Here is a 25,569-nt window from a genome sequence, read left to right as displayed (position 1 = left end):
ATTCACGACACTTTTTTTTTTGTAAGTAGGTAGCTTAAAAGATTTAATTTGGTCGTGTCATTTTAATTTCACACTAGGTGGATGGGTCGCCACGCCACAAAGACAACTATTTGGAAAGGAGCCATTAAAAAGTCCATTTTCCGTCATTCGTTGGGGTCATTAAAGTCAATGCCATGTTTGGGTTTCCATGCCGTTGATTTTCAGCATAAGTCGTGATGAAAATGCAAGACTGTGTGTCGCCAAGGAGTGTAGGTTGTTTCGTGAGGGGGCGCGCAGAGGGAAAAAAAAATAAATAAAAAAATAGAATAGCAATCATTGTTTAGCAGCCGAAGCGGGTCTGGGAAGGCCTGAATCGTAAGTGGGCAGCAAAGCAACGGAATGCGCTCGCTGTTGCCTGGACTGCACGTCAACCGTGATCAACCATATTAGCTACAAGATAATCACATTTGTTACTCAAGCTGAGGGGTCGAACAGCAATACAATGTTTCTTTTTAGGAGTTTTTTTTTTTAAATACTTTGTTAAAAAATGTGATTCTTGTTCGCAAGATTAAAACACACACATACATATATACATGAATACTGATGAATATGTATTTTTTAAACTCAGAATCCATGAAAATGCCGTATATTCAAGTATTGTTCAATCAATTTTAAAAGTATAATTGGTAAAAAAATGCATGCAATATTTTAGCATTATTAAAATGTTGGTATTTTAGCAGGAGGTCGCGCATGATTTGCCTTCGTGGGCCACATAAAATGATGTGGCGGGCCGGATCTGGCCCCCAGGCCTTGAGTTTGACACCTGTGCTTTGGATATTGATTTTGAAATGCTTTAGATTATGTATGTGGCACAGTAGCAGCATGTTTTTTTTTCTTTTTTTATAGTGTTGAGGGTTTCTATAATTGCAAGGTGATGGCGGTGGGATTACGGTGGATTAAGTCAATTCAGTCCCCCCCGGAAGGCCCAGGTAGCAAAAGCACCGCCCGCCGATATCGAAAGGAAGGTCGCTAATTAGTCCGATTGATTTTGTTTTGTTGCCGCGCTCCCCCGTGGGGTCACCCGGTCGCCGCGCTGCTCCTCGTCTTTGTTATACGCAGCGCACATTATCACCAACTGCACTCGCTGTACTTCTGTGAGTTACGCCGAGTGACACTCGTTTTGTTTCTCCATCACTCATCTGTCAGTGCTCGGCGTCCCTCCGGGCGCGTGTTCCGCATGCGTCGCCGCTGCTGTACAAATGCACAACAAATGTGCTGAATGTTGTTTTAGCCCGGAATAGTACGGTATACCCAATATAAAAAAAATAAATAAATCCTACTTTGTGGTTCTCAGCCAATTAGGAGCTTAGACAGGTTTGCTGCTGGTGCTGGCCGTAGGGTTTTTTTATTTATTTTTTTTACCGCCAAAAGCAGCTGAATATGGAGGGTGGCGCAGATGTCATCATGAATAAATACAACCTCTTATTGTATTCCAACTGTATTCCTGTTGGGTTTTTTTTTGTGTGTGTGAGTCCTTTGGTTCAGAAACGCACAATGACCAGGTATGCTAATGTTAGCATACGAGTGAATGTTTACAATTCGCAAATGAGAAACCATTGGACCAGGTGACTAGCAAGAAGCTAACGTAGCAGTCTCCATCTATTCTCATGGCGCCTGTATTTTGCCCCTGAAAAAAAAAATTCTCATATTAAAGAGAGAAAGGAGATGTGAAATAAGATCAGGCTCTCGGGTGGCATTTTAAGACTCCTGTCCAATCCCAGCGGGAGCAGCCCCACATAGGTAGTTTATTTCAAAAAGCAAATCCATATTTTCCATTTGGTTGAAAATCACCAGCCTCCCTTATTCCCCACTCCATATTCTTCATGATTAGGAACCAATTATTCTTATAAATAATGGAGCAATCACGCCACAGCGCTCCAATAACGGCGAGTGGATTCCACTCAGCCAGAATGTGAGAGAATGACGGGGCTGATTTTAGCGCTGGAGCATGCTGTTTTTGTTTTTTTGTTGTTTTGTTTTTTTTTAAGTCTTGATTTGTGCTTGATTTGGAACTAATATCTCATGCGTTCTCTTGAGGATTAAGGAAGAAAGCCTGAAAAATAAAAATTATGCCACAGAATTGCACACAAATGTATTTCTTGAGCAATTTTAGCAATTCAAAATAGCCAAGTTCAGCCTGGTTATAAAAAAAAAATAAATAAAAAAATAATCATATTATGATTACTTTCTACACTGTACTGTAGTATCTGTGACATTGAATGTATGTGGGTTTAAAAGCGGAGTGACAAGAGAATGGAGCCGTTATTATACCAAAAGAATTGCTAGTTTTCCAGATGAGGTTGTTTAACTCGATTATGAAAAAAAAAAAACAAGTAAATAAATAACTCAAAATTAACTAAAAAAATAAATAAAATAAATTCGGTTGGGTTTTTGGATGAATTCTCTTTGTGTGGCTTTTTTAAAAAAAAATATTTTTTTAATTTGTATTATATTATTATAATTACAATTTTTTTATTAGTGGTTATGATTGAGCCCTGTGAAGTCTTCCTAGCAACAAGTGGCAGCGACCAAGAAAAGGCTCGCGCTGACGTTTCCCTCTCGTCTGCATTTTTGATGAGTCGCAATATCCTTCCTGCCGCGTGCGCAACATCAGCACAAATCGGCCGTAATTAATCATAACGAGATTTATTCCTTGGAAGCGGCCGTGTCGACATATCAGGTTAGCTTGCGAGAGTCAAGGCTGACATGGAGTCAAAGCCATCATTAAAATGGATAAAGTGGAAACGCAGGACGTCGGGGATTCGATTGGAACTGGCAACGTTTGGCGATACCAAATATTCAACATGCTTGAGCTTTCCATGAAAATCTCGTTAGCCGGCCAAGTAATGATGACCAAAGAGACGGCAACGCAACATCTGCCTTCCTTCAGTGTTGGTTTTGGGCATTCATGTTAGATTTAGTCTTAAGTCTTTTGGACGAAAATCCTTATTGGTTTTCTTTTGTTTGGGTCGAGTCACGTCAGCAAAAACAATGACTCGATTGGACTCGAGTCCGACTCATAACGACTCGAGTCTCCGTCCCGACCGATGATCCTCCGACTATTCACATGCTCAGAACAGCAAAGTGACAGTTGTCCTGTGCGCCTCAAGAGCGGAGAGAGTTTCAAATTAAAAGCGACAAGGTGCGCAGAGAGACAAGCCCGGCAGGTTAATGATCACTGCGCCACCGCGGGCCCCCCCCCGCCATCTGCCGGGTGTGTAATGGAAGCTCCCCCCGCCCAGCTTTCCTCTCCGAGAGGCTCACGAGATAATTTGGCGACCGGGTGGCCGAGACAAAGCAAACCTGGGGAGAATGCTGATGAGAAGGCAGAGGTGCGGCGCAGCGTGTTGCGGGTTTGCCGTTAATTATGAGCTACGGGTGGCGGCGACACTAACGAGGGCCGCGGAGGTTGTGCCGCATGACGGGTGGCGGAATTATACAGGTTTTAACGAGGGATACGGTGGAGGTGAAGAAACCCCCACAAATATGGTATGGCTTCAAGAAAGATTGCTGCTGTCGGATTTAGTCTGGAATATTTTTAATGTTACATTTATATGGACGTTTATAACAAGTGTAACATCGATGCTAATTTATGTTAGCTTGTGAATGGTGTTTCTCATTATAAGTTAGCGATAAGCTAGCACTCCGTCGTTTCGACTTTCGAGGCCTGAATGACTTGAAATCGAAAATAGATTTGGATCGTATCCCCGCGATAAATGGGGACTCACGGTACGTTTCAGAGCGCCGTGTGAAAGCAGAATTTCTTAATGCATCCAAACAGAACCCAGTGATGAACGGCCTCACTTTGCAAGAGCAGTTTTGGAGTTTTTGCGGCGTTCACTGCATTTTTCAGTTCAGTATGCGCCCATGACATTTTTTGACTTATTTCGTGGAATACCTCAACCTAAACTGTTGCTTCATTTGATCAATTTTCACATTTTTCTCCCCACTTCCGTCTCTTATATACTCCGAGGACCCACAATGCAATCTGTCCGAGCCACCTCAAGGAAACTGCCTTTTCCCATCCCGCTGTGTCTCCATCACTGCGCTCCAATGGAGGACGGCGAAGACAACGGAAGGAATTTGCTGCTCTTCATTTTAGTTCCATCGGGGACATTAGCCGGCAAGACAGATGATGAATAGCAGTAGACAAAGTTAGTCAATGAAACAGAGCGGGAATGCTGACATGTCACAACTACCGCCAAATTAGATTTACATGAAGACTAGAGTCCTTCATCGCTACCGATGGAGAAAAAAAAAGGGGCATATTACAGGTCGGCGTCTTGGTGTCAACAAGAAAGTTTTCGTTTAAATAAAAATAAGCAAAAGATTATGAGAAGTCAAAATTTTTTTTTTAGGTGAAATGATGTAAAAAAAAAAAAAAAAAAAAGTCGTAATCAAAAGATTAAAGTCAAAATATTACCAACAGTTGTTCTAAGGCAAACACTTCCGCAAAATTTTTTTGAAAAGTTTAGAAAAATTGAAATGATTATGAAAACAAATGAAAAAGATTTGAAAAGAAGACAAGAAAGAATAAAGTCTCAATTCTGAGATTAGTGTTGAAATATTACAAAGGTAAAGCAAGTTGTATAAAATTACAAAAAAAATATTAATTTCGACACTAAAGTTGAAAGATTGCAAAAGAATTCTTTGCCATGAAAAAAGAAATGTTCCAAGAGAATAAAATTCCAAGTATTAGAAGAAGAAATGTAAATGACAAGAACCGTCCAACTTTAACCAGGAAAAAGTCCTTGCCTGAGCAAAAAGATATTTTAAAAACAAAAATACAAACTCCTTCCTCCTTTACGCGCTTGGTAACCAAACACAAACTCCTTCCAGCTGCTGAAAATAATTGTATTAGACTCGATGAATAATTGATACGCTTTAATGTTTTATGTAACAGAAAATCCCATGTAACCCAATTGAAGTCATTTGCATTGCTTTCCCTCGCTGCTGCGCCTCCCACACCCTCCGGAGATTTCAACACCATTGCCAATATTCGACACTGAATAAACGTGCTATCATAGAGAATCCTGACTTCATGTTTTAACGAGAGTATCGATTAGCATAAGCTCCAGCTAGACGAAGAAAATGACGGATGGATGGCTGCGTGCCGCTAGATGCTAACTGATGTCATGTCCAACGCTAAAAAGTGAACACGAAAAACCAGGCCCCTTCAGGATACGGGCAGAGTAATTAAGCTGTGGGACTCATTTATACCGTTTAACATGTTTGAGTTTGGCCCGCAGGGGAGCTGGCACGCTCCAGCGCTTGATATGCTCGCCGTCATGGTGATGACGCATCTTAAAAGAGAGAGAGAGAAAAAATAGCGGAAGGAATACAAATTCATAAGACACTAGAAACCTCTGGAAAACTGCCAGCCTGTTCAATCATGAAATCATGTTGCATAAATAACTATTCAGCGTTCATTTTCAATTACTTTTGCTAGTTGGATATTCGACTTTTCACTTGCTTAGCGGCTAGCTGTTAGCCACTAGCTGCTAACGCTGGGAACAGGCACCGCATTCTCGCATTTAGCAACAGTTTGTGATGGCAGTTTAAACTAAAACGGGACCGTAACTATTCATCGGCTGCCAGGCCACCTCCACACGCCACAAACAACAAAATAGAAAGCATAACAAAGCATTGATTTCTTTGGAAGTTGGCCTTCTCACCGTGTTGGCGTCATGCCTAGCATGAACAATTGTTGCTAGCTTGACATGTCATCCCAACGTGAATTAAAAGATTCTGAGCTTTTTTTTTGAGGGGGGGCGGATAAAATACTCTAATTACTCAAGGACTCGTTTCACCTCTACATTTATTCAACACAAACCACATTCACGAGACTCATCAATTGCGGCTGGCATAATAGCCCCAATGAAACGTTAGCAAAAACTGACGTGACATCCATGAATAGTCGAATTAAAGAATGCTGAACCACAAAAATGTGGGGATTCGCTCGACTGAATTTTTATAGAAATCATTAAATAAAAAAAGGAATCCATAATATTTCCCTTTTAAAGGGTTAGAAATGCTAAAAGGATTTATCGTTTCCGAGCGAATGGAACGACGCCACGTTGACGCAAGCTAATGACCCGACCACAAGGAGCTTCCTGCGTAAGCGGATGGGTCTTTAACGACTTCACCTTCCGACGCCAAGCAAGACCCCGACTAGAGCAGACCAGCAAAAGCTTCCCATTGACTGTTTTCTCCATTGATCCGAAACGGCGGCGGCGAGCAAGGTGAGAAGGAAGCCGCGCGTGCAACAAGAGCCCAGATCACAGCTGGGGGAGCTTGTATCCACGCGTCGCGGGAAGCGCATGTCAAAGATGTTGTCTTAAGAGGCCAATGAATCATTTATGAGTAAGCAAAGAGACACAGAGCGCTACAGACAGAAAAACAAGGCAACAGTTACAGCGGGAACAAGCAGTGAAAAGAATGCTCGTGTGGATTTGTTTTGGGTTTTGTTTTGCTAATTTGATGTTTTAGGCTGGTTTACTTTAGACGGCGGCACTGACGCTCGATTTTTTTTTTTTTTACGAGACGCAAAATAGGAATAATCTAGAAAACACAAGATAAATGCCAAAACGTGTTCATTTTTAAAGAAAAAAAGGCTAAATTTACGACAAAAAGCAACTTTAAAGAGAAATATTTTAATACTGCAAAATATTTCTTAATATTAGGAGAATTAAGTGGCATGAAAAAAATATGATATATAGTAAGAGAATAAAGTAGTAAAAATCCTAAGAACAAAAATCATGCTAAATTGAAATATTTCAAAGACAAAAAGCACTATCAAGACACAAAAGGTGCGGTTTTGAAGGACTATAGTGGAAACATTGCAAGAAAAAAAGAGAATATTCCATGAATACATAACGGATACACAAACACACGCAGGAATCCATGTCTTGTTATAGCTGCGTGTCGTTTAAATGCCCCCCAAAACATCCGCCTGTAAACTGCAGCGTTGACCACTTCTCGCAGCAAATTGATTTCCGCTCAGCTTTCTTGCAACGTGAGAAATAGACCGAATGCACTAATTTGCACACAGCTGAATGGCAACGCGTGTGCAAGTGACTCGGACCCCAAGTGCCATTGACTAAGTCATCCACCGAAATGAACAGCGTTGAGAGGTGATCTGCGGTCTGCCGATAAGCAGAACGCTGCTGCTCCGTGTGTGCTTGCGTGTGTAAGCCGTATCTGCTGTTTGATCAGTGTTATACATTTGTCGCCTGTTCGCTCTGCGATGAGCGTGTCGCCGAACCTGTTCATAGTAGGATGTGGTACACAACGTAGTGCTCTATGCATTTTAATACACTCGAGCCACAATCAGATTTGCGATTTGTTTTTTTTTTGACAATCCATGATGACTGGGGGTGTTTATTCACTCAATGGAGGAGAGCCATCTTGCAGCAAGGAACTATGTTGCAGTGAGCAGAGGATTTTAATTTTGACTAAAGTAGTGCTGCCATTTTTAGCTATTTGGTGTAAAGTAAAATTGAGGAGGCGCATTTGGATAAAAGTAGTGCTTTACTTCCATTTTGTGGTATCTTGCAGTCAAAGAACTCGATTGACGCGAGTTTAGGAGCCTCATTTAGACAAAAGTAGGGCTTTGTCTAGCGGTATCGGATGGAGGCAGACAACCGATTTAGCTTCTACTGGTTCCATGTATTTATTCACGCGATGCCGATGAATAAAACTAGTATCTGTACTCTGCTGGTGGCGGAAAAGGTCGATCTGACGGAGGCATTTATTTGTCTCAAGCCATTATTTAAGGGAAACACGTTCATTAATTGATAGGAATTTGCGCATAATCGCTCGGGTCGCTACTGGTTTGCCGTCTGAAGAAAGTCATTCCCACAGACTGACAAACAGGTTGCTCCGCGGCAGGGTTGAGAAGCGCTCGAATCAGGGTCGACCGTCGATAATGATGATGATGTAGCCTGCGGGGGGGCACTGATGAGCAGACATCTTCTAAATAATGCAGATTTTTCCAGACGTATTCATTAGCGCTACATGCTAAATACAGTATAAGGTTCGGAACGGTTTCGGGGGAAGACATTTTCTGCTCCCGGGTCGCAAAACCAGGATCGTAAAAAACAATCGTCGATACTTCGAACCCACAATCTCTAGGTTGGAAAACGACGACTCGACCACTGAGTCATACCGCCCAGTGTTGAGAGCTTGACCAAACACTTTTGGGATACGCAATCCATTTGTGACAGCTCATATTCTTTATCCTCTGCAAAGAGTGACAAACTATTGCCACTTACGTCAGTATTTTCTGCCCCCTGGTGGCTGAGATGTGCACACCATAAGGAACATGATGGAGGGCCACTTTTTAAGAGGTTGATTTTGCGTTTTGAACACTATTTGATTAAATAAATAAATAAATAAACACGCACTTTAATTCTCAAGATTTATCCGTATGATCAAGTATCGGCAAGTACTAAAATGTAAGAACTCAGTTAGGGGAAAAAATTCCCTTTACGCAATGGCTGTTCTTTTTATCAGATCTCAGGTTTTTTTTTTTTAGGTTGTTACTTTGGCTTTCTTCAGAGTGTCACTTGATGGTATGTGACTCGTAACCCTTTATCAGCTGGCAACGCGCTAGCTTGGGACTCTCAGTATTTACCATTAAAACAAAACAAAAAAAAAACGTAATAAGCCAGGACCCGATGGCTCTGCGAGATTACGATGATGAACGCAGTTATCAAGCCGGAGCGGACGGAGAGTTGAAGCAAGCGGGGACACTCACACACTTGAACACAGTTCGGGACAAATAGAGACACATTACGTCTCGGTAACAACTTATGGGCGCATCTCCAGCGGCCTCATTACCGATTTCACATGAACACACAAGCCCGGGATATGTTGATTCATTTAATAATTCAACCGCTGCGTCTCCCTTGGCTCAGCAAGCAGCTGGTGTGGAAGCGCAAGTGCGCGCGTCGCGCGTAGCGTGCCGTGCAGTGTCGTGTGCGGTGCAGGCGCACCGGCGTCGGAGCGGCGCCTTTGCAATTAAGCGAGAACATCGGCAAACCCGGGTGGAAATCGGCCTGCGCTCAACAAGATTTATCAAAAGCTACCGTTTGGCAAATTTAAGAAGGCAAATGACGGCGGTGGCTCGGAAACAGTAGCGCGCAACGTCGGGTAATTGTGTGTCATTTTATTTATGCTCTACGCTTCCTAAATATTTATCCACATTTTATTTCCAGAACGCTTACAAAATTTTAAAGAAAATTATTTTTATAACTTTTCAAATAACTGGAAACTTTTACAGAACTTTTCTATTTTACCGAATCATGTGTCGGCATGTTCCACTAGAAAATAAAGTAAAAAAACAATAAAATAAAATAAAAATTTAAGTAGACACTGTTTGACAGACGCATGCTTTAATTTTTTGTGTTTTGACAAAAGTCTGAACTTGATGGCCAAATACTTTGGAGAGCAAAGCCAATCTCGTAAATCCTATGCAAGTTTTTGCTGGAAATTGGCTTGCAAGGATTTCACAACACTAGAAAAAAAATGGTGTAATATTTTGAATACGTGATTTTTTTTTCTCTCAGCCTACGTTGGCTTGAAAATGAAGGCTCTCTTTCAACAAAGTAGCCAATGTTGGAAATCGCTTAGTTCCTCCGCACTTCCGATAAGCAAAGCACTTCAGAACAACAGAAAAAAAAAAGGCAGCTTTTGTGAAAGTTTTAAGAATCGGATGAAATATGAAGCAGGAAAAAAAAAGAAAATGGGACCACTGACCATCTTACCACTTTTCAGTTTTAACGTTCAGTGTCGCATATTCACGTCGGCCCTCCACCGACCCCCAACACACACACACACACGCTGTCCATAACAATGTTGCTAATTTTTACCGAACACAAAACGTTTCGCTCGAGAAACGCTGATCTCTCACTTCTCTTTCTAGCTTTTATTCTTCTTGTAAAATGTTACGTAAAGACCCTCGCTCGCATGATTGACTGCCATAAAGGAAAGAAAATGAAAAAGTGCAAGCGGCAGCAGCTTTCTTGAAAAGTTCAGAGAATTTTCAGCTTCACGCTTTTATTCAAAGAAGCGCCACCTCATCTCCGATCGGAACAATGGCGAGCTCTTCCTTGCGCCAGCTCTAATCTGGCGAGCGTGTGGCCCTTTAAGGAGAAGGTCACCATGCTAAAGAATTTGCTACGAGTGGGAAACGCGTGGAGGTGGTCGCGCCGCACTTTTGGTGTAGCTGTTAATTAGTGTCAGTGTGACATCGCATATGGAGCTATTATCATAAGGCCTCATGGGAGCGCTCTACAGGCGGCCATGATTGCGGAAGAAGCGACATGGGGCGTGCATTAAAATGCGCCTTTTGTCGCTGGGCTATTTTGAACAATGTGAGAGGGAGAAGGTCTAAAGTTGTATTTTCAATTTTAGTATAATCTTTAAAGCAAATAAAGTCGATGTAAATACTGCACAAAAAAAACCTCATTGAAATGCAGGCCAGGAAAAACACTCAATTGACGGGAGAAATCGCAATAGCTGTGTGATGGCATACTTTGGAGAGTTTCGTCTTCAATTTTTAAAAGATTGTTTGAGGATATTTAGCACGCTAAAAAAAACTTCGACCAAACTTGCCGCCATATTTGGCATCTTTCGCTTCCCGGGCCACGTTGGCATCAATATTTACCAAAAGCTTTCTTGAAACAATGCGGTAGGTAAAAGTTCCTCTCCGCTTCCTTCGAGCGAATCGCTTTAAAAGGCACACACAAAAAAAAAATTGCTTGTCTCAATGCTTTTAGAAAGAAAACGATAAAATATGAAGCGAGATCTTGGGGAGGAGTACGAAAAAGAAAAAAAAACACGCACAAAGAGCCGAGTGGCAGAAACACGGATGCTGCGGGGCATGTGCACTCGCGTGCCGCTACATCGCCTGAGACACGGCAAGTAAATATTAAATCCGGGAGAGATGTGTCAATATTTATGTCCTGGGAGGAGAATTGTGGAAGTTTGCGAGGGGAAAAGCTATTACTTATTACTTCATTGGGAAACCTCGACCAGACCTAATCTGGGGTGTAGCCCACTTCTCTCACCAAATCTCCAATGAACCAGCAAGCGAATACAAACGAGCACGACAGAAAGTGAATTCTTCGAGACATGATTCATCGGCAATCATTTGCACACCATTGACAGGACTCTTACCGAAACGTGATCTGGTTATTTCATTCAATTTATAATTTTTTTTTTTTTCAATGGAATCATCGAACTCCCGTGTTGCTAATGGCTGCAGTCGCCTCTTTGAATTCTTCTCATGTCTGGCGAGTAGACGTTCATTTGCTGTTGTTCTGCTAAACGCTCCCAAGGTGTCACCGGGACCACCGAGCGAGTCAGAATGGCCCGATTATCTCGTCTCTGACAAGCAGGAATCAATTAGACACTTTGCTGCTTTTTCTTGGTTTTGTTTTTTTTGCTGACATTTGGATCAAAGAACCCAACCAAGTTTGCCTCTTGAGGCTGCGGAACGAAAGTGAGTCCGGCTTATGTTATCATTAGCGGCTACAATAACCCCGCCCCCTCCCAAAAAAAATTTTTTTTAAATCTTCAAACAGACGAATCCATGAGTTGCGAATCATATATGAGGCAATATTGTAAATGTCCCACTTTCAATAAAGCTTGTGTCGGCTCAAAAAAAGCGAGAAACACTTTGGCAGGATCCAGCGGCTGCCAAAAGTTGTTTGCGGTTCAATCTGTCATTTTCGCCATAAAAGCAAGCCTGATTCATCCACGCTTACAAATGGAGCAGACTTGACACATTTTGATATTACGCCTTCTAGTTGGATTCAATTCCTTCAAATCCATTTTTTTTTTTCTCTTGCCCCGGGAAACACCTGAGAAATTCCGTTTAGTGCCGTGGTGGGATGACGAGACGTTGCAGTGCTCTGCGCCTTCAGGCTGGAATCATTGGAAGAGGCTGTTTTGCTGCTCGCTTACAAGGCGGCAACTAATTACTTAGATGATGTCAAATTGGCCGGCAGCTCGGATGCATGAAAGACGCCAAGCGTTGCGATATTCACTCTCGGATCATGCCGGAGTGAATTTCATGCCCCTAATGGTGCAATAATGGATCTAATTGAGGGCGTTTTGTCTCTGCCGGCACTCTGAAGATTGAAAAGTGAATGCCTCAGAGTGCAGGTTGAGTAACTACTGTGTTTGTCCCGCTGGCAAAGTGGCAAAGAATGGTCCCAAATGATAGAAAATGGTCAAAGGGACAAATCGGCAGTAAAAGAGAAGGAGGAAAACGGATGGCGGCTTTGGAGAAGGGACAACTTTGCCTCAGCATGCACTCTATTCAGCAGAAAAGAATTATACACTCGTCGAAATCAGAGTTGAGATTCATTTAGTACCTTTTGACTCGTTTGGTGTCTTAATTAAAAATCAGGTTTTTTTGTATAGTAGGCACAACTGAATAAGACTCTTTTGGTTCCCAACTGTTGTATGTGATTGCGGTACCCCCCCCAACAACAAGCTCTATCTTTTGCTGCCGTGCAACTGTAGTTGATATCCCAAATCACAAATCCGTGGCAAGACAAACTAAAAAAAAAAAAAAAAATGAGGCAGAAACTCTACCAAAGCTTTTAGGCGTTATTTTGGTGTGCTTGTGCATTGCAACCAACTGAATCAAACTGTCCTGATCGTTGTTGACAGGACTCTTAAAAAAAAAAAAAAAGATGAAACAAATAAATAAAAAAGGGAGCCCAACCGTCGTAGCCTTTTTTGGTACTACGAACAACTGATGGCCGCAATTTTGCTCGTATAGTCGGTACCCCAAAGTACGCTTCGCAATTATTTGCAATGGAGAGAAAATGTAATAAATAATTAAAACGTTTAGCAGGAAAAACAAAATGACAAAAATACAATAATTAAAAAAATAAATAATGAAAAATAATAATTTAGTAACCCAAAAAGATTTAGTGGTACCAAACCTTCCTTACTCCAGTGATCAGTAATATTGGTTCCCTCATGCCAGCTAAACCGAGCTACGGAGTTGATTGTTAAAAAAATAACTACTTTTTAATTCTGACAGCAGAAGCCGAACAATGGTTATTTTGATACCTTCTAAGCTCTAAACTTTTAGTAGCAAACCGCTGTAGTTGATACCCCAAAGTACGTTTTACAAATGCCCAAACCAATCAACCTCGACTCTCCCGGTGCCATACCGAATATTTGGTACCCTGATGAAGTGCTAGCGGACTGTAAGAAATACGCTTCCTATCTCCAAAGTAGAAAGTGGTTTTAAAAAAAAAAAAAAAAAGAAGAAGGGAGAGAGAGAGAAAAAAAAAGTGAAGCTCACCTCAGCGTGCGAGTGTGCTGACTCGGCGTCCGGCGGGCTTTCCCTAATCACCTGAGACGAGGCGGCTGAGCGATCCGGACGGGCCGCCGCTGAGCTGATCATCCTCTCGGGGGCCACATGATCATTACGACTCCTCCATCGTCCGCCGCCGCTCGTCTCCCGTCGTCATCGCTTTGGAAAAGAGAGGCGACAAGTAGAGCGGATCAGCATTAAAAAAAAAAAAAAAAAAAGGCGTGACAATGAAGCTTCACCGGCGGCCTCGACAACTCTCCAAGCGGTCATTGGTCTCGGCTGTTTCCGTATTAAACGACTGTGATTTAGCCAATTAGCAACGTTGCAGGCGCCACTCGAATATTAGAAAAAGCAAAATGGCAATTAGTCACCAGCGGTGACATTGTTGTGATGATGCTGCTTTATCTGACTATAAAAAGAAAAAAAGTTGATGGCGCAACTTTTGCCGGCCTTCGACTCAAAAGTCATGCCGCAGCCTTTTTACACAGTTCTGTATACGACACGATGCCGTACAAAAAAAAAAAAAACATACAAAACGAAAAAATTACAATCTCATTCTTTAATTCACCGGACATTGGACTGTTCCATTCAAGTGTGAGTGCCTTATTCACAAGAGGCAGTGAAATACATTCCAGGATGAAACGAAAAGCTTGCGACGCACCAAATAACTCAGCAGAAAGCGACTGAACTGAACAAAAGAGAAAAGAAAAAAAAAATGCAGTCATTAGGCAATTGAGCCTTGCACAGAGAGAAATAGACGGAAAGTATGTGGGTGGATATTTCAGAGGCCTTTGGTTCCATTCATTGTCCTTGTGCATTTCCATGACAGAGACTCTCCACGATTCACTTTTCAAAAGGATTCCTAATTGCTGCAATGAGGTAAAAGTCTAAAGAAACACAAAAAAAATGCATTCGTTTTTACAAGAATGTCCAACCTGGACCAAAATGCATTTTTCGGCATTCTTTTTCTTGTGGGCTTTAAAATTGAATGTTAAAAAAAAAAAAAAAAAAAAACTGCGGTGCTGACGCATTAGCAGCTTTTACTTAATGGTTGCAATAGGTGCTTGAAAAACAACATATTTTAAGTACCTTGTGACAGTTGAGTGTTTTCAAGAAGTACTGCAAGAGAATTGGTGCTATGGGTCATCACCTAGCAAAAGCACTCAACCTCTCCACTTAAAGGATAATTGCTGAAATACGCCAAAACTGCCAAGTACTCAATTGTGGAGCTAACGCCTTGAATTGCTTTCTTATTCCACCATTTTAATTTTCCAGATTTATTTATTTAGCCCTGTTAGCGCGCAAGCTAGCTGATAGCTAGCAGCTCTTGTTGCGTTGCGCAAACCTCAAAGTCAAATTGCTTAATCCGCCGTCAAATTGACACGACAATTATTATAGGAGTAGAGAGACGCAAGAAGATTAGTCGAAAATTGTTCACAGATCCGAGTGCGAATACTTGTTTGTCTAGATGAGTGCTTAAATTGGCTGGCGAGGAAAGACTCATTTTCTGACTGAACTTCTCCCAATTCTCACCGGCTCCAAAAACTTTTCTCCCGAAAGACCTCCTCTTCAGTTTAATTGACGTTTCTTGCTTTCTTAATGCGAGCCCCAACGCACCCACAATCTTTCCCGCTGACACAAACCCATCTCTCGGCTCTTAGTTCATGAATTCTTCCATTTGTATTCCGTACAGTTAAAACTGAAGAATCCACACACCCACAGCCAAATACGCACACACGTGTATGCCGTTGCCTAATTAGGGCTGGAGTGTGAATTAACGAGCAGGTCGGGGCAGGTTAATGAAGGGTGGCGACGCTCCGCTGCGGGCTGAAATTAAAAACGGTGTACGCGAGCCGGGTCCCGAGTCGGGGCGGCCGCTCTTCAAATTAGAATGCGCCGCCATAGAGGGGGGGAGAAGGGGGAGGAGCCACATTTCTTGCTTCTGAACTTTATTTGCCCCTTCCTTTTTTTCATGCTGAGAAAAATAAAATATACACGGCGGGGAGGCGCGAAGAGGCCAAAATGAGTAAGTAATTCCCTGACTAATTACTAACGAACGGGGTGGGTTTTTTTTGTAATTTGCATAGCTCACATAAGTTGTTTGATGCGTACTTGCTACAAGAGTTCAGCGAGGCGACTATTTGACGGAGGTGTTAATTTCCATTTAGGTGGAACGATTGACACGGCAACAAAGAGTTAAAAAAAAAAAAAAGACACCTAGTGGTAGCCAGCTGATACGATTAGAGGGGAGGCATAGATGCCAACGTTTGAATTTAATGTGCACAACTGCAGAATGAGTGCAGCGACATGACACGCCGGCCTGCTCCGTCTAATTAAGCAGGTAGGCGGTGCCGACCATGAGCTGGCGGCCATTAGTGTCACTCCCGCTTCCAAATTAATGGAGGCGCAGTGTGGGGAAAAAAATGAAAGGTAAAGGTTAAGCTCTCTTTCTTTGAGTCCACTTCTCCTTCATCTGCTCCCTTTCTCATCCTGCCATTGGCATCTGGAGGACTGGAACAGCCGTGTTACATTTTACTCGCAAGTATTCATGAGAGGAATGAATGGCTGCCTTTACACATTTGACAGAAATGAATAGAGAGCTTGAGAAGACCCCCCCCAAAAAAAAAAATATATATATATATATATGTATATACACATATATATATATATATATATATTTATACATATATGCACTATGTTTGCACTGGCGAGTGTTTAGGCTTATGAGCTGGTTGCTAGGTATTTTCTTTGAAAAAGCCTCAATACATTTAACCAACAAATGTATTGAATATCATCATCTCAGTTTGCATTCAGCATTCATTATTGGTCACCATCGTTCAACTTTGGACAAAAATAGCCATCTGTAAAAAAAATAAATAAATTAACAGTTGAAAAATAAACACTTTTTCAAGTTGACAATTTCCTCTCCCTTAGCAGGATTTTTTTCTTTTTCTTGATTTAGCGCTATTGTTCGTACACTCGTGTCCAACTAATTGACATCACAACCCAGTTAGTCACTGTTGTCATGACACTTTTGAGAATTGAGAATTTAACCCCTCGCTCAAATAAAAGCCTGCCTGTTCTTCATCATCAAAGAAAGAACAACGACAGTCATAAAAACGCCTCCTTCAAATAGGCACCACCAGGTGGAAAAAAAAAAAGACAACTGTTGTGTCTTTGTTCATCGACAACTTTTAGAATAATAGTATCCATCTAATTGACAATGATTTAAAAAAAAATGATCAAATTCAAAGAGCAACGATTTGCAGTCTTGATTTTAAAGTCGCAAATTTTACAATGGTGCTAAAAACAATCGTAGATTTTTTTAAACCCCCCCAAAAAAAATAAAAACAAATTACCATAGTCGTAAAATTAATCTTCAGGGTCAGAATGTAAGAAAATGAAGTTCTAAAGTTAAGATGAAAAAAAAATCCTTACAAAATCCATAATAAAATACAGAAACCCAATAACAGTACTTTGCGAAAAAAAAAAAAAATAAATAAATATATACTCTCATGTAGCAAAAATGATCGTCTAGCAGATCCATCAAATTGTTTTCATAGCACAAAGGTCGTAATAGTGTTTAAAGAGTCATAATTCCAATTTCCCATTTTGATTGGATGGGCCAAGCGCTAAAATCCTCAAATGTCGCTATTAAATGTAAACTAACATAACGAGCTCACGACGTCGGTTATGATGTCATTTCTTGAACTGGCATCTGAACATTCGGAATGTAAGCCGAAAAAGTGGCGCAATAGTCCCATTTCAACACTTTACTTCTAATCCGTTGATTTCTTCTCATGATTGCCGAATCTTGCAAAGATTTTATCGTTTTGTCTGTTCCTGCGCCGTTCCTTCCTGAGGTTATTCCCATTCCTGACACACGAAAATCACGGCGGGAATTCAGTCATGGCGTGACCTTCAACAGCAGATGGAGACGCGGCCTCGGCAAAAGGTAACATGTCAACACCGCCCCCCCCCCTCCCCTCCGTTCCCTCGCATGCGTGAACGGTCTTGTTGGCCATGCAAAAGGTCCCCAAAGGTCTGTTTACGGAGCGGGAGGGGGATTAAAAACACAGAACACATTGATGGGTTCCACAAAGAAGAGACGATGAAGTCAAAGTAAGTAAATCGAGGAAACCAGGAAATTGGCATCAAGGTCGCAAAATGTTGTGAAACTTCTCATGGGAATCCAACTAGGAAATTAGAAAAACAAACAGGAAATTTCAAGGTTTATTTGAACACGATCCCGACTATTTGGTGCAAAAACTGTATCGTGGCTTCTGCCGCTCCGTCGTCAGTTGGCGAGACTGCGAAAGCGCGACCTCGAAAGCACAAATGCGCTCTACGAGTGAAAGCGCACAGAAGTGTAAAGGCAAAAAAAACAAAGAAAATCTTGCAGCAAGCAGCGACTCGGAAGCAGTCGGGAAGAAATTCCATTCATCGCGAGACATCACAAGATGCTTAATGGCAAGGATGGACGTCGCTTCTTTTGTGAGACAAGACGCCCAAACCATTTGCGAACCACACAAGACGAGCGAAGGGCACGGTCCGACCTTGTACAGGTCTCGTTGAGTGTGTTCTGTGATCGTCGCAGTGCGGGCTGGGGCGATAGCTTTGCCGTTAAAAAAAAAAAAAAAAAATTCTCTACTGAGTTTGGGAGGTTTGCATCCGCTTTGAAAAGAGGCTAATCCCCGAATCCGGGCTACATTTATCTGCTGGAGAAAGGCCTGGCTGACAAAAAAAAAACATTTAAGATGGATGTCTGTGGAGTTGAGGCCGCGGAGAGTGCGAGAGTATTAAGCGAGCGTTATCTGGGATTTGGACGCATCCGGCACAGGAGGCCGGGAAAGCCTGGGTGCAGATTGGCGCGTCGCAAGGTGACACAAAGTATATCACGGCAAGGCGCACACGCCGAACGTGGCGAGGAGATCGTCTTCTATCAGGGAAAAGGACACCGTCGCAATCCTGCAGCTGCAACGAAAAAAATTTCAGTCGTCAAATAAGGTGTATAACAATGTCAAGCCAAGAAAAATCAGGTAACATTTTTTAAATTTCTGCAAATTGAAAGGGGATAAGTACGGAGCCTTGAGGAAAATAACACCGCGAAGATCATCTCCCTCGTCAACGCTTTTCTCTCGGTTGAGATGCATCACTTCAGCATACTTCCTTGACACCAATTACTACATTTCTATTATCCGACATTTTGAGTTGCGTTAGTGTATTTTTTAAATTTTTTTTTTGCACTCATCTTAATGAAGATTCCCACAGTGACTTGACATTATATTTAATCGTAATGAATTTTAGGCAATTGTATTTCCAGAAACTACACAGCAAAAAGGCAACAAACTTGAAAATTTTATTCGGATAATTCAACTAAATTATTTTGGGCATTGGTAATGTGAAAATTGTCGCCATAAATGACACAAATTTGAAAGTAAAACCAATGTAAATGTTTAAAAAAAAAAAAAGAAAGAAAAACAACTCAGCTGCTCAGAAAAATCGGAGCTAAAGTTATTTGGCTGGGCAGCCCACTTCTGCTTTCGGCAAACCTTCAATCAAAGCTGACGGCATTCTCACAAGGACGACTTTGTTCATGAGCTTTTTGCTTTTTTTTTTGTCGATCCTCGCGCAGGCTTTTAAGTTTGGTTTAGTCACCGTGATTGTTTTTTTTTTGTAGTTGCGCTTTCAAGAGCGTACATTTGCAAACAACAATCGCACAAAAGCCACAGCTTATTTAGAGCAACAAAAACTGTTGAGCTGTGAAGAGTGAAAAAGTGACAAAAGTCTGTTCTTTAAAAAGAAAAAGCGATAAGAAGCGACTGGAACGTAATAAGTCAACAAAAAGGTGATTGAGTGATGGGGGGGCAGGGGGGGGGGGGTCACAACGAGACAAGTTGACGCACAACCAAACTGCTTGAAGGCTTTCGCGATGAAACACATCAATAATCCTCCTCGTCCTTTCTCGCCTTTCTCCGACTCGCCATCCTTCATCCTCGGGATGTTTTTTTCCCCCCCTCGCTCCCCAGCTTCGGAGGATTTTTATCATTCTCGCGCCGCCCCTGGGGACTTCTTCCGCTTTCAAATCATTGATGCTGATTACCGCCGGCCCTGTCATATTGATTTTGGAGATTTATTGTTGCTCGACTCGCCCTGCAAAAGGTCCCCGGCCCCGGTGTCCCCGAGCTGGCGCTCATTCGTTAAGCGCTCGCTTCTTCTTGACAGGGGGTGGGGACACGCCAAAACTCCGTATGCACACACACACTCTCAGAATAGTCTCCAACAAATCATACACTTTAGGTGTTTCCTCCAAAGGTCCATTATTTGATGTTTCAAAGCAACAGGGAGTGTTGGAACTTGTCTAATAAGTTCTGCTCTTGCACTCGCCGAGTCTCGGCGGTGCTATAAATCACCCACAATCCCTCAGTCCAGCAAAGCAAAGCAGCCTGGATCAAGAGATGACATTGCCGGGTTTGCGCCTCTTCTGCTCTCACTCACGTTGCGGTTTGGATTCAAGGTTTGCGTTTTTCGACGACATTCCAACATAAAGTAACGCATGCTTGCGAGAAAAGAACACTTTACGTGAGGTAAATTGCTTCGAAGGGAGATGGAATGCCAGTCGTGATTAACATTTTAACAGGTGAGTTGATGACATAGATAACATCATCAAGGGACTGGTACACGGATTTTTAGACAGCGAAATGGAGAGCACATTGAAATGCTTGCAAAATTAATCAACCAACAGCGCTAGCCAGTCCATATGGCGAACTCACTTAGCGGCTAGCTGCTATCCATTAGCCGCAAACGCTGGGAACTGTGTAATTAATTTAAGTGTAATTAGAGTTGGGTTTTTTTTGGGCTAGTTTGTCCGTGTACAATAAAAGAAATGGGAATCAAAGGCAGAAAAAAAATCGGAATGAGCAACTGCATTCACTTGCCGACTCGTTTCATTCCATTTATACGGGAAGAAGTGAGGCGGGAAAAATGTCTGCTGTCACAAGGGCTGTGACTGAACAAACATAGTTGTACACAAGAATCGCGTCCACGGTACAAAGTCCATCCGAGCACCTCAAATGCCAAGTTGTCATGCCGCGCCGCGTCCGGACGACAGGCTGATTTGTCACGGCGGCGTGTGGTCATGCCGCCTCGGAGGGGGCCCTGATGGATCGAGCGACAGAAGGCCACCGTCTGGGAATCCCGTCCTGCGGCGTGACATCATTTTCATCCCACCGAACACCGTTATAAAAGTCAGGTGTGACATTTGAGGGGCTTTGCATACAAAAGGTCTAAAGTAGGGCATGAGCATGCTGCGTTTAAGGTCTGGCGAAAAGTGGGAAATCTGGGTATTTGCCACAATGTGGCTCGTAACGGCGGGGCGCAATGTTTTGCGCTGCTGGCACGCAACAACTTCACAGATGGTTTGACCGTGAGCTATGAATATGCTGACATGAATATACAAGAGGAAGAGGAGGAGGAGGAAGGGGGGGGGGAGGCCGGAGGGAAATGTCGGACAGCTGCTCAAACAACCAGACAAACCCCGCAAACATGGAACATTGTCAGTAAAGCTGCTACATTAGCTGCCGACTTGCTAGTTGCCATACGATCAAAAGGCAGCGTGGTGTACTATACCCCGTGTGTGTGTGTTATGTTTGTACACGGGGACACGCGTGAGGCAGGGTGGGCTAGCGGTTAGCACGTCAACAGCGTCTGATCAAGGTGACTAAATGAAAAAGTACTGAATGGCAACGTTTAGAAACACATCTTAATTGGAACTTCTGCCATCTAGTGGAGGAGAATGTAATTGTTCTGCCTGTCACTACACGTTTCCGACAATAATAGGTGAACAAGAATGCGCAATATAGAGTAAATAAATAATGTTCGACCCAGCTATGTGAAAATTGGATCATCTCCACCAAAGTACAAACTGTGTTATTGTTTTTAATCCATATTCCGACTTGCGATTTTACGGGAATGTTAATTAAGTACGCTAAATTATGACTTGCACGGTTAGTAATGGTTTTAACGACGCACCGTAGCGCCACAATTTCTCCCTCAGATGACGACATCGCTGTGAAAGAGGCAGCAGAAGTTTACTCCCTTTACGACGGTACGCTCTGTGGATTTAAAAGTGCCGCTTCCTAACGGGTTTGCTGTCAAGTCAAAGATGTTAGACAGCTTCACTTTTAATATCTTGTAAAAGCCATTTTTAGCAGGCATGACACGCATTCAACATGGTAAAAAAATAAATAAATAAATACATTTCAAAAAAGCGGATTGAGTCCCAAAAAGCTGCTGACCTAATGGGTCGGAAAAACAAATAAACAGTCATGCGGTGAGGAGGAGGCATAAAAATGAATGAATTCCTCGCAGGGGTCACTTTATGTCTGTTGGCGCCTCACTATGTGTGTGTCTGTTAATGAACACTCCAAAGCTGAGGCAGAAGGCCCAATGTGTGTGTGTGTGTGTGTGCGTGTATTACTTTTTTCTTTTAACAGCATGCTGTGAATCTCCAAGAAAGCCATCAGTGTGTATAAAAGCATACGTGCACCTGAGAGTGTGTGTGTGTGTGTGTTTGTCAGCTTTTACAGTGTGTGGTGATGCTTTCCAAGCAAAAGAGTGTGTTTGTGCCTGCGTGTGTGTCCAAGTACATACAACTCCTGCCCCGACAATAGGCGTGCAGAGGCGACAAGCTGAGCTGAAATACGATTAACGGCAACCGCGAGACGCTCCAAAATAATGGCGGGAAAGCTGTCGGTGGTACTGCAACTGGAAATTGGGAGGAGGGGGTGGTTGGAGGGATGACGGAGCAGAAAATTGTAATGTTGTCTGACGGCTTTGAAAGGATATTAAAATGTTTTGAGATCATAATTTGGATTTTGCAGTTTTTCAGGTGCAGTGCGCCCACATTTGGCAGGTGACAAGGACAGAGTCCTGCTGCGAATCATGACAAATGGACCTCACTGAAAAAAATACCTAGAGATGCTACAATGTGGCGGCAAAGCACTACTTTCCTACTAGACAAGCTTGTGGCCTGACTATAACTGCCCTCACCTCAACCTAGTTCGTTGGCACCATGGTGCCACAAGATGGCGCCAAAGCAATACTTGTACATTATTTTAGCCTCATTTCACAAATAAAGACATTTTCCTCCCACATATTACAGCTCGGATTCTGGTAGTAATTCAAGTCATATTTACTTTGTTATTTCCATAATCAAGGTGCTCTTTATCACAGCACAAAATGACCTTCATCGCAGCTTTTTGTTGCGTTCTGGTGCTATTTTCCCATTTCTGCCATTTCCCCACTAATATGATTTGCAGTCACATTTCGCATTAAATCTTAGTAGCAAATGAAAGCCTAATCACCTCATCTAAAGCTGTTATGTGCCTTTCATGCTGCTGACCGGCCAGGCAAAAGATTTGAGAACATCTTTCATCTGCAAGGTGCTCTCCGTGAGGGTCTCCAAGCAGGTGGGAAGGAGGGGCTCCAAAAGGCCTGCAAGCGGAAAAGGAGCGCCTCTTAATGACGGAAGTTACTGAAGCGAGTCAATATTCCAAATGAGTGCTCACCGTTTTCGCCAACATGACTTTGACTTCACCTTTCTGCTCGTTTGTGACTTGAGCGGACGACGATAATGAGAGCCGCCTGTGCGCATGCGCGTTAGCATGACAGTGTGGCTAATTAGCTCGACTTCAACTACCCAAAACGCCGTTCAAAATTGCTCGCAACCAGATCGATAAAATAAAACTGAATGATTCTTCGATGTATTTAAACAAACGTAACCTTACCAAACATTTTTGTTTTCGCTAATGCCGCGTCGACTCCTCCAAGTAAGCAGGTGGGGCTTTACGTTCCCTCAGCCAATCATCGGTCTGCATTTCCAAAGACAACCAATAACAGCCCTTCCCCCTCCAGCCAATCAAAGTTCAGCATTGCCTGCGACAACCAATAAGAGCACGATGTGAGAAGAGCCTCTTTGAATGACACGTTACTAAAAGTAAAAATAAATGATATCATTTAAATTACTGTTATTTTTCTCAAAGTGTTTGTACTTTGTATATTGTGATTGTTACAAAAATCTAAGTTGAAAAAAAAAGTCACATTCATCAAGACATCTTACAGCCGATCAAAAGTCTTTTTTTTCTCCAGAGCCCCTTTGAATGAAACATTGAGCTATAAAATTTGACCTACATTTTTGCATGTGTTATTTAAATCGTTTGGTTGGTAACTATTTTTACCTTTCCGCTCTTCAATTCATCAACGATTTGAATCTAAAAGAAGGTCACGTCTAAGTTCAATGTGAAAAAAAAAATGGTGATGAAGACCGTAGAAGCACAAACTGAACCAACTAGTCAGCTCCAACGAACAATCTTCGTACATAAAAGTTTCCAAAGTAACCACTTCCAGTTTAATGATTTTGTCAAATCTCATTCAAGAAGCGACTTTATTAAATCTCCGCAATGAGACAGTTAATAGGTGTGACTGTTAATTGTTGCCGTGGCGACGGCGAGCGGGGCCCCTTTCATGTGCCAGCCAGAGATCTCATTGTAATTGTTCTATTAAAATTCTGTCGCCGCGCTACGTCGGCCCACATTTTATTGTAAGTGCATTACAAGCGCACGAGTGTGGCACGAGCAGATTTTCAATTTATGGCGATGCCTTCCCTTCATGTACTGAAATGCAGCTGACAGTACCACGTTACATGCAAGCGGCGGGGAGGGGGGGGCTGGTTAAATTGGGGGGGGGGCAATTACAGAGTGAAATAAAGATGATTGTCCGGAACATGAGAAGGATATTTTACACACGGCCACCACTGAGTCAAAGATAAATGGAATAGTGGGGGAGCTCTTAAATATCATGCAGATATAAAGCGTCATTGCTTTTAATGGGTTGAGGAACAAGAATCGAAGTATGGGCGATTGCTGTCACGTCAAGGCGAGCCAGCCGACTCGTGACGCCACATGAGAAGTGTCCTCAGCACAGATGACCCCACTTCTGACATCACATCACTCTGAATTGACCTGATGAGGTTTTTTTTAGGAATTGGGGAGGATGACTAAGCATGGCGGATTATCATGTCACTGTCGTGGATAGCGATCTCACTTCCGACCCGTGTTGCAACTTGAAAAAATAACGCCCCTCATGACTTGATTTTAAAAGCAACATGTTATTTTCAGATTAACACAGGGACTATATTTCCTGCTTGAAAACACAAACCTCTTTACTTCCCTTATTAGCATGCACACAAAATTGAAAAAACACCGTTTATCAGGACACGGAACAAGAATTCCCTTCAATGCTAAGAAATACTCGGGGAGATAAGGTCAGGGGATTACAGGACAATCTGATTGGATGCTTGCGATTGTTCGGCTCATCCGGCAATACCGGCGCAGCCTCCATGCTGCAAATATGCTAAACCTCTTTAGCATTTTAATTTAGACCTAATTTGGGCCTTCTGGTCACGTCACATGAGAGGACTTGTAATTTCCGTTTCGCCCCGAAAATCCATCAATGGCAAGCGGTGCTCCTTTAGTTATTAACCTCCTGTGCGGGAGCGCCGATTCTGTAACAAGCTCACAACTCACAGGCATGGACTTGCATTGTTAAGAAGACACTCAAATTCGACTTACACCAGTTGGATTGTAACATGAACCGGAAGGACTAATTCTTCAAGAAAATAGATATTTCCTATGATGTCATCGGGACGACGTTTCAGGCCTCAGTAGCCAGACGTAAAATGTCAACGCCACTGTCGGCCAATTGGGGGTCGTTTCATTACGTCAATCTTCCTCGCTGTTACATCACAGTTGGGAGGAAGCCAAACAGCGCGTGAGAGCCGTGAAATGCCTCGATGACACCCTGACTGTGGATCGTACGCCAAACAATGGCTTATCTGCGCATAATTGCCAATTAAAATCGACTGATCTGACAAATTCAACTCCAGGCCTCAAATCCTTTTCCCTCATTGGGCCCGTTTAGTCGCCACGGGAAATCCAGCGTTAACGTATACCCACGACAGATACCGCAAGCCCTCCACGGACACAAGATCAGCGTCCATCTTGAGTTTTCCATGACACGCTGTAGAACAACTGGGAAAAGACGTGGCCAGAGAGGGATTAAAAGCTCAGAGTGAGAAGGAGGCAAGACGTTGTTTACACAGAGACTCGAGAGGCGAGATGTGGCGGAGC

The 25,569-nt window shown here is 42.6% G+C and overlaps 1 protein-coding gene across 5 annotated transcripts in view; it reads right to left on the bottom strand.

Annotated features, from left to right (window-relative positions):
• sgcd (sarcoglycan, delta (dystrophin-associated glycoprotein)) overlaps window positions 1–25,569 on the bottom strand; it is a 95,505-nt gene that overhangs the window by 41,709 nt on the left and 28,227 nt on the right. For 2 of the 5 annotated variants that reach the window (XM_088280023.1, XM_088280020.1), the window contains exon 2: window positions 13,370–13,540. In XM_088280023.1, the coding sequence (XP_088136149.1) occupies window positions 13,370–13,471 (102 nt within the window). In that variant the 5' untranslated portion in view covers window positions 13,472–13,540. Of the gene's footprint in view, window positions 1–13,369; window positions 13,541–14,914; window positions 15,088–22,746; window positions 22,877–22,950; window positions 23,063–25,569 lie in introns of those variants that run through there. The other 3 variants (XM_088280021.1, XM_088280022.1, XM_088280024.1) reach the window with 3 other exon arrangements.

Source organism: Idiotropiscis lumnitzeri, chromosome 17 (assembly GCF_059441095.1).
Source record: "Idiotropiscis lumnitzeri isolate Australia: NSW breed Sydney's pygmy pipehorse chromosome 17, RoL_Ilum_1.0, whole genome shotgun sequence".
NCBI classification, from domain to species: Eukaryota; Metazoa; Chordata; class Actinopteri; order Syngnathiformes; family Syngnathidae; genus Idiotropiscis; species Idiotropiscis lumnitzeri.
The sequence above is the reverse complement of the archived record's forward strand: the minus strand, read 5'-3'. Positions and strand labels throughout refer to the sequence as shown.